General features: G+C 49.2%; 1 protein-coding gene across 1 annotated transcript in view; it reads left to right on the top strand.

Moving 5' to 3' along the window:
• ARID1B (AT-rich interaction domain 1B) overlaps positions 1 to 19,248 on the top strand; it is a 107,714-nt gene that overhangs the window by 47,913 nt on the left and 40,553 nt on the right. The window contains exon 4 of the mRNA XM_027774692.1: positions 12,808 to 12,953. Within this exon, the coding sequence (XP_027630493.1) occupies positions 12,808 to 12,953 (146 nt within the window). The remainder of the gene's footprint in view (positions 1 to 12,807; positions 12,954 to 19,248) is intronic.

Below are 19,248 nucleotides of genomic sequence, written 5' to 3'. Positions count from 1 at the left end.
CTTAAACAATATGCCAATATCTCTATCTTTCTACCCACTTTTATTTATTTATTTTTTAGTCTAGTTTTGCTATGTGTGCTCACTAGAGAATCAGAGAGAGAAAGAACGCAAGAAATCACCCTTCAGGAAGTACGGCCATGCCATAATCCCTTTTCCTCCATTCTCCTCTCAGGATCTTGGGCACGCACACATGCGCCCACCATAAGTTTCAAGCTGCCAGATCTGGGACTCAAACCACAGTCAGCCACATGGGAGTCCAGCGTCTTACCCACGACACCACCTGCTGGCCCCAGCCCTGCATCCTTAAACCAGGACAGATGGACAGCCAGTTCATAGTTCTTCACAGCCTGTCACACCCAGCACCTCACACATGCACACTTAGATCAAGTCTTAGGTGACGGGACCCTTCGTATCCAAGTTCCAGCACAGATCTTGAAGGAGATGCTGTTTTCATGAGGAAAGTTCCAAGAGGGTGCCGCTACCGTCTCAGATCTGGAATAGCAGAGCCTCGCAGCTCAAGGTTAAGCAGGTCTCCATGTTTGCTCCTTGATTTTCTGGTTGAGGGAACTAAGCCCTCTCGTGTTCCCCATGCAGGGTCGCTGACGTGGAGCAGGGCCAGTCTCCTGGGCCTATTGCTCTTCCTTCTCCTTGTGCCATTCCTAACGATTAGATTTTCCTGGGGGGGGGGTCTCCACCACAGCTCTCCTCCCTCATGGCAGGCAGTCCCGCTGTCAGAAACCAGATGTTAGTGAGTGCCCTGGGTCGTGGAGATCTGGATTACCTTTCATCCCCTGAGCCAGCTGTCTTCATGGGCCTGGCGCAAAGTAACTGCCCCCACACGTGGCCACGTCGGCGGGGTGTCTAGAGCTTGTGGCTCCTTCTGAGGAGAGTGGCAGTCACTTGCGCTCAGATGGTCCGGATCCCATCTGGCTCGCTCCACCCCCGTGCCAGTATGGCCTGAGTCACCACCCTGCTGTGGCAGGACCATGGCTGCTGAGTAAGGCCCGCAGGTGGTACACATACCGCGGCCAAGCGCCTGCACCCCCTGCCTCCTGGGAGCGCTGTCCTGCCGTCCCTGGGATCCCTCCCAAAACATGGAAGAAGGAAAGGTCTCAGACTTCTTAGTTTTGGGCAAAAAAAGAATCTAAAAGTCTCATTACTCTTACCCAGAAGAGAATTTTCATCATCACAAGTATTGCAGATATGGTGTCTGCAAAAAGTTCGTGGCAAATGCGTATCACAAAATACTTTGCATGGGCTTCCTTGTTTCCTACCCAAATCGAACTCGTACTTTAATTCCATTCTCCTTGAACTTTTAAAGTCTTCTTGTAAGATTCTGTAGGTTTTCTGTTCTCGTTCGTTTTATTACTAATAACAGAAAAAAAAAATCTGAAACCGAGTGATTGATAAAAGAGATTTATTCAATCAGTTGTTGGGTTCAGGGTCCAGTGGCCACGTCTGCAGAGGTCTGAATGTGCTTACCCCGGGCATCACAGTATGGGGCAAAGGCAGGCAGAATGCCCGTCCATGAGTTCCTCTCATTCGTCCAGTATAAAGCCACCAGGAGTCAGTCGAGGAGCCTGACCTAATGACCCTAATCCTAATCTCCCAAAGCTGCCACCTTGCAACCCCATAGTCGATTAAGGTTTGACCCTCTAATCTCATCCCAGCCATATCTCCATACACGAATTTAGGGGGGCAGACAAACCATAGCAGCCTTCATTTTCATACTCATATCATATCAAAAGCTAGGGCCACTGAAATTACTTTATAAATGTCTTTGTTTTTTTTTTCAAGTAGGAAATCGAAATTTTAATTAACACAATTTTTTCATCTTGACCTTTTGCTAACAGAGTGATTCAGTTCCTTGAAGTCTTAGCCACAAAATGGTTAGATCAGGGGTTTTTGGTAAGAATTATTTTATTTTATTTTTTATTATATTATTTTACATTTGCTATAGGGCTTGTGCTCTCACCCAACAGAGACAGAGAAAGGGAAAGTGAGAAAGCAAGCCACCAAGTCCGGGACTCGAACCACGGTCTATCACGTGGGAGTCCAGCACCTCCACCACCACACCACTTGCTGCTCCAGCTAGATGAGTTTTAATGCAGCTGTGTTGATATTGAAGTAAACGAATATTTTCTAAGAGTGTGAGTCAGTCTTCCCTGCTCAGAAGAAGCTGTAACCATTACGGAGATGGAGGGGTTGGTCTGCGTGGGGTGTGCATGGCTCCATAGACCTGTGCCTCCTGCATCTCACTCACACACACCTTCCTGCAGCCGTTCTTGCCGAGGTGTATTTATAATTCATACCCTGTGTTGCTGTTTGCCAGCAAAGCACTTTTCTGTGTTATTTTCCTCTGAAGCCAGTATGACGCAGTTCTGCCAGTGGGCCAGAAGCCGCTGGTGTGGAAACGCATTAACGGAGACAGTGCATTAAAACGTCAAAGAGAAGGGGCAGAAGACATCTCAGGGCGTCAGGTCCCCATTAGGATGGGGTCTGCGTATTGCAGAGCAACTCAGCCCTCTGGATTTTAGACAATTAGATTTTAATATAATAGGTATGAGTAAAGAAGGTGCATTATTGGAAGACAAAAGATTTCAAAGACTTGAATACAGTTTTTATTTCTGCAGTTAAATATCAGCCTTTGCATATCATCTAACTCTATGCCTTAATTTTGAGCCCTCCTCTTTCCTTCAAAATTTGGGATTTAAATATGATGTTGGTTATTTTGAAATTACAATTTCAATTACATTTTTTTGAGTTATAGAACTATTATGGAAGCCATAAAGCATGTTTATAAGCCTTCAAATCAAAAAGTAGTAAAACACTAATTGTGAAAAGACCAAGAGAGGTTTTTGGAAAATGTGAATGCGTGTGAAGCTGTGGAAGGATGGACCGCACTGCAGACCTGCGTGGGCCAGAGTCCACGACACGCTCAGGGTCATGGAGGTGCTTCCTGGAGTCTGCGAACCCTACGCCCACCCCCCCAGGGCGCCGTGAGCCCAGGCACTTACACGGGGAAAGGCCCACTCCTGCCTGCGGTTGTGTTTGGGATTCCCGGCCCTGAAGAACACCGACGAAAACCTGGAGGGAAAGGGCAGGAGAGCACCACCTCCTCCGCTCACGTGCCTTCCATACTCCTTCCAACAGGCGTCGGATAAGGAAAGGACAGCGAGCCCTGGGGCCCCGGGTGGAGGGAATCAGGAGAAGCACGTTTGTAACTCAGCCCAGGCGAGCTCTTGTCCTGGTGAGGTCTGCCTCACTCTCGGCCTCAGTATCCCTTCAGACGTCGGGATTGGCCATGAGGCCTGGGCCCACGCTGCGCTCTGATAGCTCCTCCCCGCCCAGCCCAGCCGCCCTCACCATCAAGGGTCGCACACCGCGGTGCCACCAGAGCCCAGGCCCGTCATCCTCCATCTCGCCGTGTGGCCCTGCTGACGAATCTGCAGCCGTGGGATCAACGTACGTTCCAGGCAGCTGGGCTCGCCCCAGCCCTTGGTGCTGAGAGCAACCTCCTGTCCACCCCGCACCAGGTCGGTCAGGAGCACAGCCTGCCAGCCCAGGTCGAGAATCATGAAGAGTGGGGTCGTTGAAATCTCCTCTTTCTCTCACTAATGCAAACACATGCACACAAGGGGATTTTAAAATGGAAAATGGAATGAAAGTTTATTTTGGTGCAAAAAATGTTGAAATCCACATAGGCACCAGATCCTCAGGACATTCATGGAAAATACACATTATGGAAAAGCTGCATGGATTTCACAGACTTTGTTTTACTCCAAAACAAACTCATACTTTAATTCTATTTCCCGCGAGCATTTTAAAGTCCCTCACAGTTTTCTCATATGTGCTTTTTCCACCAACCTTTCTTTTTGTCCCCAACCTTTCGAAGACCCCACTTACCTCTCACGTGGTGGCACTCACTGTGTCGTCAGCCCCCAGGGCTTCCAGGCCTGTACCAGGGCTGAAGCAGGGAAGGTTTCTAAGGTGACGAGGACTCACCTGTAGCTTTGTGTGCACCACTTGCTGTGGCATGTGTTATGGGTGATGTAACTGTCAGAGGTCAGGATGAAGCTGGATCCTCTGGCCTGCTCACGGGCGTCTCAGTTTCGCGGCGTGTGGACTGGGAAGGACTTCCCGTAAGTTCCTTTTCACCTTGGTCGGCATTTCTGTTTTCAACTCCCCTCCTGCCAATCCGTGGATTTACAAAACCAAACCAAACCAAAACTTACAGCCGTGAAGCCGTAATGCTTCGCCCTGCTCTAAAAGTTGACTAGTGCGGATTACTGTCGGCTGTCAGGATCAGTCAGATTGGAACTTGGCGAGGCTTGTCCTCAGCTGCTTCCCAGGGACAGAGCGACGGGCGTGAGCATGAAGAACTATAAGCTGTCGCGTTTTTCCTGCATTTTTTACCCTAAATTTTAACAGCGCTTTGCTTAACTAAGTAGCCCGTGCCACCTTGAGCTCAGGAGAGCTATCACAATTTTAGTAGGATTTCTTTTATGAAATAGAAATGATTGTTTATGTTTCCTGTCCCTACAACCCTGGACTGGTGCATTCAGAGGGTTTTATACAACACCGCCGTGACGCAACACGTGGGATGGAGAAGTCGGGACCCAAATCGACTTGTTTTTTTAACCTCCTGACAGGTCCAGTAAGATCCAAAAGGTATGGAAATGCACGCGAGGTGCTCCCGCGCTTAGTTATCCCCTCCTGACGTGTCTTCGCGATTGCTATCGGCCTCTCAGCGTTAGTGCAGCTGGACCCACTCGCCCTGCCGAGGCTACATGCTTCCAGGCCTCTGAGGCACCTGCTCCCCAGGCTCCTAGGCAGCCACGCCTCTTTCGGGTCAGCATTCACTCTCCCTGCACTTAATCCTCGGAAGGGAAGTCCTGGGGTAAAAGATGGGGAGATTCCTGGCACCAGAAAAGGAATAAACCTCTTTGTGAACTTAATTTCAATCTTTTCTTAATTCTTTTCCGATCTCTAGGGAAACTCTAGATAATTTAAAGATCAAAAGAAGATCTTTAAACAGATGCCATTAGAAAGGGGCACTCTGGGGAGGGGAAGGGGTTGTGGCGTGGCCATCCCCCCCAGGGAGTGGTTTCTCTCTCTCTTCTGTCTCTCTGACAAGCGCACACACCCTATACCAAAAATCTCTCTTACAAAAAGAAAGAAAAGGCCGCTCTCTTTCTGGGGTAAGTGACATCAGTGGCAACTGAGTTTCTTTCATGCAGTGCAGGTCTTGTGCTCACCAGATGGGGCCTTGCGGCAGCACACAGGGCACACAGAGCCCTGGGGTCCCTGCTGCCTGCCGTAGTTCTGGTGTGGATTGTACACTTAGAGCAGAGAAGTCGGAAGTGGAGATCTCTGAGTTAGATCCAGTCGCAGTAACATGTGCTGTTTAACTCTGCCACTCAGCAGGCTGAGACCCAGGTTCAAATCCCGGCCCCCCGTAGAAAGCCAGGCACTGTGGAATGCACCAGGATGGTGAGATAGGAGGAGAGCCACACACCAAGACCCTGTGTAAAGTGAAACAAAACCCCAAATCTCCCAATTAAATATTTTCAAGATGTTTTTGTATGATTGCCACCAAATTGTTCACAGTCACAGAACAGACTGAATCACCCAAAATCAACTTTGAGGTTGAAGAGAACATCCTCAGGTATCAGTCACCGTTGTTCGAGCAGCAGACTCATTCACATTTTAATTCACACCCAGACAAGCAAGTCTCGCGCTGCAGAACCCTCAAGCTGGGTTTGGATCTCGTGACTTCCAGGGAGAAGGTGGAGAGCCGCCAGCTGTTGTAGGAACAGCTAAAACTGCTTACCTGGGTTGAGTCAGAAGGAAGAACTGAATCCTAAAATTGCACGACAGGTGTTATTTCAGCAGTGAGTGCCAGCGCAAGCTGGTCAGGGGTTCGAGCCCCCGAGCAGGCGGTGTGAAGCAGTAAGAGGAGAAACGTCCCTAATGGTCAGGCGTCTAAGAAATCCAGGATGGAGCACATAGTACATTGTTCCTTGGGACTTCGTGCAAAGAGCTTCACCGGAATGGGTGACTGAAAGGACAGCTCTCTGGGGAGACCTGGAGACACCCAGGATGAGATGCTTTGGAGGCAAGAGGCCCTGTGGGCAAGGCCACGTTGCGAAGTCCCACACCGAACACGCTAGGGACATTCCGCTCTGAAGAATTTGAGCTTAGCCACCACAAAGACCTCGAGCATTTGCCTGCAAAGTTACCGGTGTTCCTTTATTGACCTCATGCCCTGCTCCAGCTGGCTGACTCGTGGGGTGCTGACATTTTGCTTTGGTCCTGGGTTGTCCCTTCTTTTTTAAAAAAATTACTTATTTGTTATGTATATATTTTTTGATTTGCTGTAGGGCACGTGTGATCACCAGGGGGTGGGGGAATAAGAAAGCAAGCCACGACGTCTGGGACTCAAACCTCATTCAGCCATGTGGGTCAACACCCTAACCACCATGCTATCTGCTGGCCCCATGTCGTCCCCTTCTGGCCCACTCCTCTCCCACCCCATCTGGACAAATGATTATAAGCATCAATTAAATGCAAGGGATTTCTGGTATATTTTAGCTATTCCTAGCGTGGATTGTGGGAGATTTTCTTTTCTTTTCTTTTCTTCAATAGCACGTAGTTAAGCATTTTTACAGAAACCGACAGTTGTTGAGTCCGCAGTACTCTGTCCAGTAACGGACAGGTGCCACTTGGTCTTCCCAGGGCTGACTCCCAGCCAGGGCCCCAGCTTGTTGAAATCACGCATGACTTCACCCCCAGAGTCCTCCTGTGGCGGCTGTTACGGGCAGCCCGACGGCAGGCCACACCAGCACTGACTGCTCGACGGTGCCTTTTCTGCTTGCCGTGCTGTCGTGGAGCCGGACGCAGTGTCTGCCCCACTTCACACAGCAGCCTTCAGATCATCTCGGCTGAATTTGTCCTTCTCAGTTCTGGTTCGGAAGCGTCTCCAGGTGATTCCACTTGTGTCCACAGTGGAAGTGGTGCTGTCTGTCCCACGTCCACAGGGCCTCGTGTGGTGCAGCACACGCAGTTGGCGCTCCCCGAGGAAAACGGTGTCACACTTAGAAATAAACCACTGTAATTCCGTCCTGGTAACTGTCGGGTTTACATGGCGAAGCGCCCCAGTCATAGCGTTAGCCGAGTGTGGGTCGGCAGTGAGCTCCGCGGCCCTCCATGCAGACAGCCACACCCACATGGAGGGCCACACGTCTGTCTCCAGCCAGGCGTGCCTTGCACGGGGCCCCTCTGAACGTCACTGGGACTGACCGCGGCGGGCACGTCCACTGGGTGTCTCTGCCCTGAGTCTTTGGGAAGTGGCTTTGCTCTTGCCTCTACTTCCAGAGCACCCTTCCGTCTAGCCCTTCCCTTCTCCAGGAATCTGTCAGAAATCCATCCCTACTCAAGGTACAACCTCAGGCTGGCAGGTGTGGTGGTTAAGGGCTCTGGACTTCCTTATGGTCAACCGCTGTTTGAGTCCCCAACCTGGCAACTTGCTTTTTCACTTTCAGTCTCTCACTCTGGCCCTCTCTGGTCAAGTTAAAAAAAATAAATCAATTAAGTTAAGTAAAACAATTCTTTAAAAAAATACAATCTCACACTTCCCCACTTGTCACTGGTGAGATTGCTAAAATGTTATGGCCTAAATATTTATTTTTAAAGCCATCAAAATCATATACAGACATCATTTTATTTAAAATTATACTGTAATTGACTTAAAAATGGGATCTTAGAAACGTGTGAGATCTGTAGTATTCCGTACTAATATTTAACAGCTGAATTTGGACGGTGGGGGGGCCCGTGTTCCCCTTTTGGCCTGCCCATCTCTGGGAGTGAAGGTGCAGTGTTCGCGGAATCTGCGAAGTGAGCCCGAGGAAGGGCTGTACAGACCTCCTGGTGTGCTGTCGGCGCAGAGTGAGGAGCAGGAGCGAGGAGTGCTTCGCAGAAATGCACTTGCAGGCCCCGGCTGGGACTCGTCCTCCCTGTGACAGCCTGCGGCCGATCAAAGAATGACAGGCCTTACTCCCAGCCCAAGATGGGTTCATTACAGTCCGGTGATTCTTCCGGTCTCCTGTTTGCATGGCAGCTTCCGCTCTGTGACAGAGCCGGACAGTGCCCTGTGACTGGTCCTCGCAGCCTGCAGTGCAGGGCAACACACGCCCCTTGTTACCAGTGACCCTGAGAGGCAGGGTTCCTTGTCACACCCTGGATTCGGAACCCACAGGATCAGGACAGCTGTCCCAACTGTCGAAGCCTGCAGACCCCCTGGAAACAGCAGCCCAGTAACAGAACCAGTGGTTCCCAGCGACTTCCTACTGGGCTGTTGGAAAAGTCCTGGCGCATTTTTGCATAGAAGAACTTGGGAAAAAAACGCGCCATGACTTTAACAAAAACCCGATGTATTTTGGGGTTTCACACTGGAAATGGCCCCCTCATTTTAAGTTGTATTTTGCCTGCTGTTTTGCGGCCCATGTTTCCTTTTGTAAAGAGAAGGTGATTGACTTCTCAACCCTCCTGACCTGTGGGGGTGTTCACGTCGTGGTCAGAACGGTGCGGGCAGCCCTGGGCCTGGCCCCAGATCAGCCCATCTTGGCGGGCCGTGGTCCTCGGCACTGTTCGGCCCAGCCATAGGAGGGTTTCGCCCTGAAGTCCTCCAAATCCTTTCAGCAACACCACGCTCAGCCCAGGCATGCGGGGCTCAGCGGACAGGCACCACTTCACGTCCCCCCACAGAGCAATGGCTCCCAGCTCCCAAAGTCACAGGGGCCTTGGCGCCCCTGCAGCGTCCGGCCTGTCTGCATGCTCACAGTTCCCAAAGCAAAAAGGATTCCGATTTCCTGGGCGATGATGAAAGGCCGACTGTTATGAGTTAGACCAAAGGACCCTCTGGAGCTCCTGACCAGCCACACAGACCGGGGAGGACTGGCCAGCCCCTTCCGCTTCCTGGTGCCTATGCCCAAGAGGCCTGTGGCCCATGGATGAACTCCTTCCTGGAAGGAGGTGTCAGCTCATCCATTCACTCCTGCCCCTACCCTCTGGCTGTGCCTACTGCCCTGAGTCTACCACAGTAAACCCTGAGGGGCACTGAGGGAAGCACCATCAGCTGTAACAGCTGGAGAGTCGTGGACCAGACAGACCCCGGGCTGCCGGCGTGCAGCATGTCCGCACACGCTAGCCGGGCAGAGGGCCGTGGAGCCGCAGCAGAGTGTGCTGGACTGAAAGCAGCTTGATTTCTGTCTTTGCAGCTTATTAGCTGTGTGACTTCGGGCATAATCCTGCCTGTCTTTGTATATGTGTGCTTGGTTTCATCTACTTTTCTCCAGGAATGTAAACAATTAAGTATGTAAAGTTCCTGGAAACCCCTCCAGGCATGTGTGTAAGTACTTAATGTATCGTTAATGGTATTTTCATTACCTGCTCCTCCGGGTTCAAGTGCAAAAACTGAGGACCAGAGTACCAACGTGTCTTGTTCCCAAACACCCAGTGACTGTACAAGACCGTTGGCTTTTTAATTAGACTTTTAAAACTAGCAGGTGATGTAGTGGAGGAGGCCCTGGGCTCCCATGTGGCTGACTGTGGTTCGAGTTCGGACCTGGTAGCTTGCCTTTTCTGTCTCTGTGTCTCATGAGCGCATGTGCTCTATAGTAAATTTTAAAATAATTTTGATAATATATATTTTGAAAAACTAGGCATGGTTAATTGAGGACAGTTGTAACCCACAGCTGACATCCAACAGCTAGACCTTTAAATCTAAGGTCTTTTGTTACTTTAAGGGTATTTTTTAAAAACTTGTAATATGCGCCTTCATCTTTTTTTTTTGAGAGGTTTTTGCTATAGGGCACGTGTGCTCGCCAGAAAGACAAAGAGAGACAGAAAGTGAGAAATCACCCCCCGGGGGAATGGGCACACACGCACACATACCCGGTGTGGGTTTAAGCCACCGGGTCCGGGACTCAAACCGCGGTTGACTACATGGGAGTTCAGCAACATAGCCATTATGCTAACTGCTGGTCCCATGCACCTTAATCTTATGGAGACTGAAGATGGGACCTGGCCAATGTGGGGAGAAGTCATGGGTTAGAGTTGGATGGTCACTTCATTTAGTCATTTGCCTGGTGGGTTTTATATTCTATTTCCCCCCACACCTTATGATAAACAAGGGTCTCTAAAACGCTAAGACCTAAATATTCTTTTTTTTTTTTTTTTGGAGAGGTTTTTGCTATAGGTTGTGTGTACTCTCCAGAGAGACAGAAAGCAAGAAATCACTCCCCAGGGGTGGTGGTAGACTACATGGGAATCCAGCAACATAGCCATTATACCATCTGCTAGTTCCTAAATATTCTTTTTTAAAGCACCAAAATCCTATACAGACGATCGTGTTTATTTAGAACTGTGCTGTAGTTGGCTTAAAAATGAGAACTACTTGTTACATTTCCACGTATTATGGAACCAATACAAAACTAGAGCAGTGGTTTGTACACGTTAGTTACCTGCATGTGAAACTGGATTTAATGGGCATGGAAAGATGGCCACCCTTCATAGTGCTCTTTTACAGTAATACGCGTTCTTTATCAGCTTGTTTAAGGAATATTTCTGCCGTGTGCCAGGAGAGTCAGGCCCAGTCCCTCCTTTCGGGGTTGGACATAGCTAGGAGTCCAACAGACCTGAATTATTCTAACAAACAAGAGAGCTAAGCGCTTTCAAGGCAGGCAGAAAAGACAGTGCTCCCTCCAGGGAGGGCCTCCTCTCTGACTGAAGAGATCCTGAGACTGGCTCGGAGCCGGCCGGGACTGGTAAATAGTCTTCCAGGACTCACAAGCTGTGCGTGATTGTGGCCTGTCGCTAAAAAACTGAGGGAGCGTGCCCAATAGGTGCCTCTGAGGTGGGTGCATCCGTGCTCCATTGGACAGCACCTAGGACGGGAACTTGGTCCCGAGCTCACACCTACCACCTGCAGGACGGTGCCAGGACCTGCCCGCGTGGGAATGCCATGGCTACCGCACGATGTGTTTCTGCGTGCCTGGTGGCCCCAAGGCTGACCCACTTCCCCCTAGTGATGTCTCATTGTCATGAATGAGCCCCTTGGTCTTACTGTTCTGACTTCAGCAGCCAGGGTGCTTCAGCGTGGCCTGCGGGGAGCCGAGAGCCCTGCGCATACCGCCTGCCTTTCAAGCCCATCCTTCCCCAGCCTTCATTGAGTTGTTGGTTTACACAGCCTCCTTGAGTAGTATGTCTAATGTTTAAAGGGGGAAAAACCCACAAGACTACAATGCTTTGCTTTGTCTATAAGCCAGAAAGTTGAATGCACTGAAACAGCTACACCGAATGTTGATTTCTTTTTTTTTCAAAGAATCTTTTTATTTTATTTTATTATTATTTTGATTATGACTTTCCAGTTTGTTATAGTGTATGCATGCTCACCAGAGAGAGAGAAAGAGAAAGTGAAAAGGCAAGCCACCAGGTCTGGGACCCAAACCACGGTCTGCCATGTGGGAGTCCAGTGCCTTAACTACCGTGCCACCTGCTAGTCCCCACACTGATTTCTAAGAATGACATCTGTTATTCTTTTGAAGAATTTGTCTTTAAAATGTTGACTATTAAATCACCAAAGGATAGTTGAATGCCAGCACAGGGGTTTTTAGTTCATTTGAAACAGATAAGCAAAGTGTCTGTGGATAAGTATTCCTCTCTTTAGCCTTACTCCTCACACTAATTATCAGCAAAACTGCACAGTGTTGTCAAGGTGCACTATTTACACAGAAGCCCCACTGCCCCCGTCAATCTCTCCAAGTTTCTGCCATGTTGCTCTCATCTCTCTTCACGTGGTCATTTTCCCCGGCGAACTCCGACTGCTCAGTTGGAATCTCTCTGCCTCCACCTGGTCTCGTTACAGCAGTCAGAGAAATGACACCGTGTGACAGTTGTCTCCTTCACATCAAAGAATATCCTTCTCTTTGCAAGGATGAAAAGAGAGTGCCTCTCACAGAGCTTAGGACAAAAGTAACCATAGATGGAAAGAGGGTGCCTCTCACAGAGCTTAGGACAAAAGTAACCGTACCAAGTCACCAGAGGAAGATTTAAGTCTGCACCGAGAGGTGGTGGGGAGGGCGGCTCGGTGTGCTGGGGACGTTTTCAGCTAATGTAAGCCCGTCCTCTCCCTTAACATGAAAGTGCCAACAGAAAGCAGTGCCAGTCTGAGGTCTCTGGGATCATTTTCCTAACTATACAACAATTGCTTGTGTATTTAGTTAAATCTGAGTCCAAAAAGTTAAATGATAGGGTTGAGTAAAATTTTGGAAATGCCTTCTGCCATATTCATTGTATCAGAAAATCGGGTCAAAGGAAAATTTTTAGCAATATTCTCACATTATCTATTTGTTTTGTATTTCTTGACTTTTGGTTTTTGATGTGAGGATACAGTGTTGATGGTCAGATCTTGCTAAACATTAGAAGTGAATTTTGCTTGCTTTTGTAATTCCTGTTCTTATTTCACATTTGCCCTTTCTTGCTTATATTTGATGCAAATAACATGGGAAAACTTGACATGGTTAAAAATCCGTAATTTCTCTGCGGAACTTACATCGTTTGGAATTTTAAAATGGTGTATTAAATAATCACCTAGTGGAAGCGCTCCGCTTTCTCTCCAGGAAGTACTCTATTGGAAGCGAACATGAAAATAGCTGCTAGCCCCTCATCGCGTTAGGAGACTGACTGCGCGGTGCCACCGTGAGCCACGTGGTGAGGGTCTGTGTGCTGTGCTCTCTCCTCGTGCAGGCAAGGCAGCTTCCCGGGCATGAACCAGAGCGGCCTCCTGGCCTCCAGCGCCCCCTACAGCCAGCCCATGAACAACAGCTCCGGCCTGATGAACACGCAGGCGCCGGCCTACAGCATGCCGCCCACCATGGCGAACAGCTCCACAGGTAACTCGGTTGCCCCGGCCTGGCCCCGGCCCTGGCCCTGGCCCCTGCCCCGGCCCCGGGCCGCCGCCCTCCTCCCCACCCTCCTCCCAGGCTTCCGCCAGCAGGTGTGCCCGGGCAGCTCGGAGGTGGACCAGTTGGTGAAAGTGGAAGCAGCACTGTGCTGCTTCTTGGGAATTTGCTCCATCCTCTTAAGACTTAGGGATCGCATTCTGTTTTATGTCAACGGCTGTTCATTCCATGTTCTGCCCTGCGTGACGTCTGTCACCGGCGACTGTCCAACGTGCGCTAAATTCCATTTATCTTTGGGAGTTACTGGGAACGTTTTAAGTTCCCAAAACAGAAACGATCCATTTGATGGTGGTACAGATAAACCTTGTGAGTTCACACTTGAGGACACGGTTGACAGGCAGAGCCGGGGGGCCCGAAGTACGTTTCTTCATTTAGGAAAATGCCATCGAACGCATCCGAGGCAGGGTCACGCCGGCGCTGTGATGTGCAGATTGTCTCTTTTGAGAGATCGTTTTAAGCATTCCAGGACATATATTCTTTCAGGCCGTTTCATGATCTCAACAGTTGCATCCCCACAAATCGGGTCTGAGTGGTGGAGAGAGAGGATTCCCCAAGGTGGGAAATGTGAAGAAGGCCCGTGCTGGGCAGCTGTCGCTCCACCTTCCTTGTCTCTTGGGTACCCTTGAGCCAGCTCGGCACATTCCTGAACCACCCAGAGACAGCAAGTGCTGAGGAGGCGCTGTGGGCCTCAGCTGTGGCCTCTACCCATTGGTCACGTCACATGGCCACACACGCACCCTTCAGTGGGCTCCTCTCTGGGTTTCTGCCCATTCCGCTTGGCCACCTGCGTCCTCCAGTGCTTTGAGATGCGTTAGGAAAGTGCTATGTAGCTCCAGCCTCGGTCCTCTCTGATGGCCTGTCCTCATGCCCTCTGGCCTCTTGGTCTTGGAAAGACCTCCTGAGAAGCTGGCGCCCCTGCCAGACAGACTGACCAGGAAGGGCTGTGCCCACGCCCTGTCTGAGACACTCATTTAAAAAGTGGCTTCCCCGATTGCTTCTCTTGAAAGTCTTGTGAAAGAGGGAGACATAGAAACTGTCGGTGGAAATGCATGTTTCTAAATAAATAACCCTTCCTGGTATCAAGCAGGGGGTTATTTATTGCAGCAAGGTGAGTGTCGAACGTTGGGGATGAAAGTGAAAAACTCTGGAACAGTCTGTTACCTGGAGGCCTCCTCGTCCCCTTAGCCACACTGGCCCAGGTAACAACATCGGCGTTGTGACAGTGTATGCGTTGTCTGGCTTGTGGAATCAAATTACCTCAGAGCATTGAAACGACACAATAAATTTCACCTTCTATTAGCAGGACTCATTTTTCCCTCTTTCCTTTGGACCCCAGAGCCGCAAAAATATCCAACGACAAACAGATGGCACAGTGCCCCGCCTGCGAAGATTCATGTCTTCCTCAGGAACCACCAGTTTAATGGAGATTCACAGAGAGGACTTCTTTTTATTATTATTATTCAGATAACCCAGCTGTTTGTTATTTCCTACAGAGGAAATCTGCTCAGTGAAAGGCCATTTATCCTCACAGTCTTTTGTAGGCGGTGGCACTATATTTTTTATCACATTGTGCATTTGAAATATTGAATTTTTCGTCATTTAAGCATTTATCACATTGTCCCATGTTTGTTTGTATGATTTGATTCCAGCTTTATCAAGTCAGATACTACTACCTGATAGAAAGTAATCATCCCGTGCACCGAGAGCATTGACCGTTCAGCGTTTATTGTGTGTATTCTGGTGGGTGCCCAAGAATCCGGGAGACAGGACTGGCAGGGCACATCAAAGTGCAGCTCCTGGGGACAGTTTTGGTCTGGAGGTGTCCACTTGCCGTAACTAAGTCAGGCCAGAAGCAGCGTAGCTCATCAGGGGGGATAAGTGACAGTGATACCAGCAAAGCCTTCTGCACCAAGTGCCCTTTGAGGAAAGTAAAGACCATACAAGGATGGCCAGGGCTGGCCGTGGAAGGTTCCAGACCCCAGTCAGCAGGGAAGCAGTAGCACTCCAGCATTCTCTTGCATTCTCCAGCATTCCAGTGATGGTGCTATAGACAGTGTGCAGGGCCACAGTATCCTCCCGTGTAGTGACAAATCGTTACAGGCTTCAGTGAGCAAGTAATTATTTAAATGGAGTCAGTGCGAGTGTAAATGTGACAACTATTTCTTCACTTAAAATCCCAGGGCAAGTAGGATGGTAGCAGTGGGGAATTTTTTTCCCCTGTAAAGGAGCTTTTTCAGTTTGGTTTTGTTTCGAACCCTTGAATTAAAAGGTTAGAATTATGTATGACTGTGACAGAATTACAAGTCTTATGTAATTTTGTCAGCTGTGCCCTTGTGCAATATCTGTGCTGAGAGATGGGTCTTACTTATTTACTTAGTTGTGTAATATTCATTAGCCATATACTTGTCTGCTTATAAACCATCATCTGAGAGTAGACATCACAGTTCCAAAAAGCTTTGAAAAACATACTCAGCACGTGTGCATGCATGCCCAGAATCCCAGGAGGAGAATAGAGACGGGATTGCAGACGTCCGTCCTCCCTGAGAGGTGATGTCTCACTTTCCCTGTCTCTGATAAGTGCACACACCATATGGCAGAAATCTGGGAGAAAATGTTTAAAAACATTACAAATTCCTGGGCTCTGTCTAGAACTTCTAGAGTGGGTAAGGAGCCGACTCCTGGGGTGGTTTACACGTATGCATGCATGAGTCTGCAAACCCCAGCCAGAGGTGTTTTGCTCAACAGCATCCCCGCAGAACTGCTGCCAACCTTGTGTGGCATTGACTGTTAACCAGATCATTTGCTATTTTAAAATTTAAAAAAAAAAAAACAGATTTATAACTAAACTATCAATCTACCAGCTTAATAGCTGCTTTCTGTCATGGGACTTCAAGGACTTCAGCAAAGGAAGATTGGGGTCGTAGTTGGTGGCTGGTTATTGAGGTGGTTTACAGAGGTCACTGGGCTTCTTGTTTGCTCCCTGCTGGAAGTCCGTGATTTCAGGTGAATTGCTGCCCCTACCTCAGATTTGAAAGATTACAGAAATCAAATAGTTTAAATTGGAAGAAAGCAGACCCCGAGTAGACTGGTGGCTGGGGACTTTGTAGGGGTTTCCCTGGGGCTTCCATCCGCTCAGTGCTAGGGGAGCCAGCTGCTTCCGGGAGCAGCCAATCAGGTGACATGGGAGGGCATGGCAGGTGTTGGGGTCATGCGGAGGCTCTGCAGCTCTCACTGACACTGCCCCCGTGGAAGTTGTGCTGCAGGGAAATTCCTGGGGTTCCTTCTGGATCTTGCTGACCCAGCGAGAGAGAAACGTCTCTCCTGAGCATTTTCCGTGCCTTTGTATACCTTAGACTAATGGCAGTCCGTAGATCTTGCTACACGTGAAAATAGCCACAAATATCTACAGATGTACACACATGGAGAGGCCCTTTGTGTTTTCAAAACAGGGAATGAAATATTTTGCTGAGTATGGGTTATCACCATGAAAAGAAAAGAACTCTTTATGTGTTTCTGATCCTGTTTTACCAAAATCTTCTGGGAATGATTTTGCAGCCTTGCAGGGAGACTAGCAGAGGAGGCTGGGAGGAAGGGGCGTGAGTATGTAAGTGCAGTCATGTTCCCATCACGTGCTCTTTACGCTCTTCTCAGCCGTGTCCCTCCATTGTGGAACAGCTGTGGCCCTTGTCTGCACTTCCGTCAGAAACCGTTCTAGCCCTTGGGTTTCAGGGGCGCAGCCAGCGGCTGGTGCCTGGCTGTGTATAAAGAATGCACAGGGCATGCTGGCAGCCAGATTCCTCTGCCCCTTTCGTGTCTGAACTTTGCATTCTGAATTACTGGCGTCAGCAGGAGGAAGAAGAGGGCCCTGATTTACACCTCCTTGGAATAGTGGTGATCTTTCCCTTCATGGACTGGAGGGAAGATAATGCCCCTAGAGGGCCATTGCCCTTGGAGGGATGTGGCTCTCTGCAGTAATTCACTGATTCTGGTCAAAAATAAGCATTTCCACCTACAGAATAGTGAAAGCCACAATTAGGAATGACTTTATGATCCATTTGGCGAAATTAAAATTTACTTTGTAAAGAAGTGCTAGATAAAACTATTAACCTACCTTTGTTTTTTTTGTTGTTGTTTTTTTTGAGAGGTTTTTGCTATAGGGTGCGTGCGCTCGCCAGAAAGACAGACAAAGACAGAGACAGAAAGCAAGAAATTACTCCCCAGGAGGGATGGCCATGCTGCAATCCGTTCTCTTCCATTCTCCTCTCGGGATCTTGGGCACACACGCACACACGCCCAGAGTGAGTTTAAGCCACCAGGTCCGGGACTCGAACCGCGGTCGACTACATGGGAGTCCAGCGACATAGCCGTTACGTCAACTGCTGGTCCCATTAACCTAAAGTCTATTTTTGTTTACCTCTCAGCATGATATAGCAGAGCAGCTTTTGACAGTTTCTGTATTTTCACTCTAAATGCCCATTTTCAACGCCACTCCGTGCTCTGAGGGCACATGTGGACCCAGGGTGGAGTCCACCCTCAAAGCTGGGCATGGTGCCACGTGCCCGTAATCCCAGCCACATGGGAGGCTGAAGAGGAGGGTTGCTCCTGGACATGGTGAGGCCCTGCTGAGAAGGGGCGAGCACGGTGGCATGACTTGTAGTCTGCTACTTTGGAGGCTGAGGCAGGACAGTCGCACGCAAGACGCTCTAAAACACACTCATACACTCTTACACTCTCACACGTGCCTGTGCTGTCACACGTACTGTATAGTCGAGAATGAAGAGACTTGGGGACTGAACATACTTGCTTACATTCGTGTACATCTGCTTTTTACATCAGTGCAAATTGTCGCTGATTATCATAATACATGCTGGCCTAGTTCTTATGCTTAAAAACTGCTTTTGTATACATGAACCCACATACAACATGAAGCAGGATATTGTTCTTCCTGCTCTCAAAATAATATTCAGACATGCTTATAAATACTGACAGAACTGTAAGTTAAAACCGTCAGAGAAGTGGGGTGCAGCCACAGCTGTCGTCCGCTGGCTCCCACCTTGTCTGCAATCAGGCTGGCTGTGGCACTTTGAGCCTCGCCATGGGCCGACTACCGAGGACACGTGGACTTGCATACATAAGCCCTCTTTTCACACGCATCCTGCTTTTTATCCTTCTGTTCTAAACAAGGGTGCTTTCTAATGTACAGGTTCACGAATTCGTATCTGTTAGGCCCCAGAGATAAAACTGCACGAAAGCAACCCACGACTTTGAACAAGGCGGTCTTCTTGGTGTAATATCTCTCAGCTGCTTTTTTGAGGTTTCACACATTCACAAAAATAACAGCATTTTTAGCTGATCCCAATAGATTTTTCTCTGCAGCTGCATCACTTGAAAAAGCTTTTTGTTCCAGTTCTTAAAGTCTAAGTATTGAAAGTAATTTGAAAAAAAGAAAAACATCCCCATTATGGGTGTGTGTATGTGTGCGTGTGTATGTGTGTGTGTGTATGTGTGCGTGTGTATGTGTGTGTGTGTGTGTGTGTGTGTGTGTGTGTGTGACTTTAAGGACTGACAGGCTGCACATGGGCTTAGAAAAAGCAGCCAGTGCCCATGCATGGAGGTGCCGATGGAAGCTCCCGGGCACGTGGCAGGGTGGGCCACTTTGGCAGGACCTGTGGTTTCAACCTGCAGCAATGCTAACGATATTAGCCAATTAGCACCACCAAGCCTGCCAGCTAACTCACCAGAGCCTGCTCACACTCTCGCTGCTGTAATTAAAACTCATTATTTCCTAAAACATAGTAATACATGAATGTGCGCAGTGATCACGGGTAGTGGGCAATCTGCGGAGCCTTGTTTAAAGCCCTGTCTCTGGCTCGTTTGTGCATCTGTCCTGCCTTGCTCCAGGCAGCGCTTCCATTTGCAGACCGTGGGAAATGTCCAGTTCATAAAGCCTCGGGTTGGATTTAGGTAGAAACACGAGTGTCTCTTGGTTTTCACTCACTTGCAAGGCTCGCGACCCTCTACTTTCTCCCCCTGCTCCTTCCTGTCTTCCTCACGCACCTGTCCTAGGGCCTGAACCATCCCTGGACCCGCACCCTCCCTGGGGCTCACACAGTCTCTGGAGCCTGCACCATCCCTAGGACCACAGTCCCTGGAGCCCACACCATCCCTGGGCCTGCACAGTCCCTGGGCCTGCACCCTGCCAGGGCCCAGTGTGGTCTGACGGTTT

The sequence above is a fragment of the Tupaia chinensis genome, unplaced genomic scaffold (assembly GCF_000334495.1).
Source record: "Tupaia chinensis unplaced genomic scaffold, TupChi_1.0 Scaffold000468_1, whole genome shotgun sequence".
Lineage (NCBI taxonomy): Eukaryota > Metazoa > Chordata > Mammalia > Scandentia > Tupaiidae > Tupaia > Tupaia belangeri.
The sequence above is the reverse complement of the archived record's forward strand: the minus strand, read 5'-3'. Positions and strand labels throughout refer to the sequence as shown.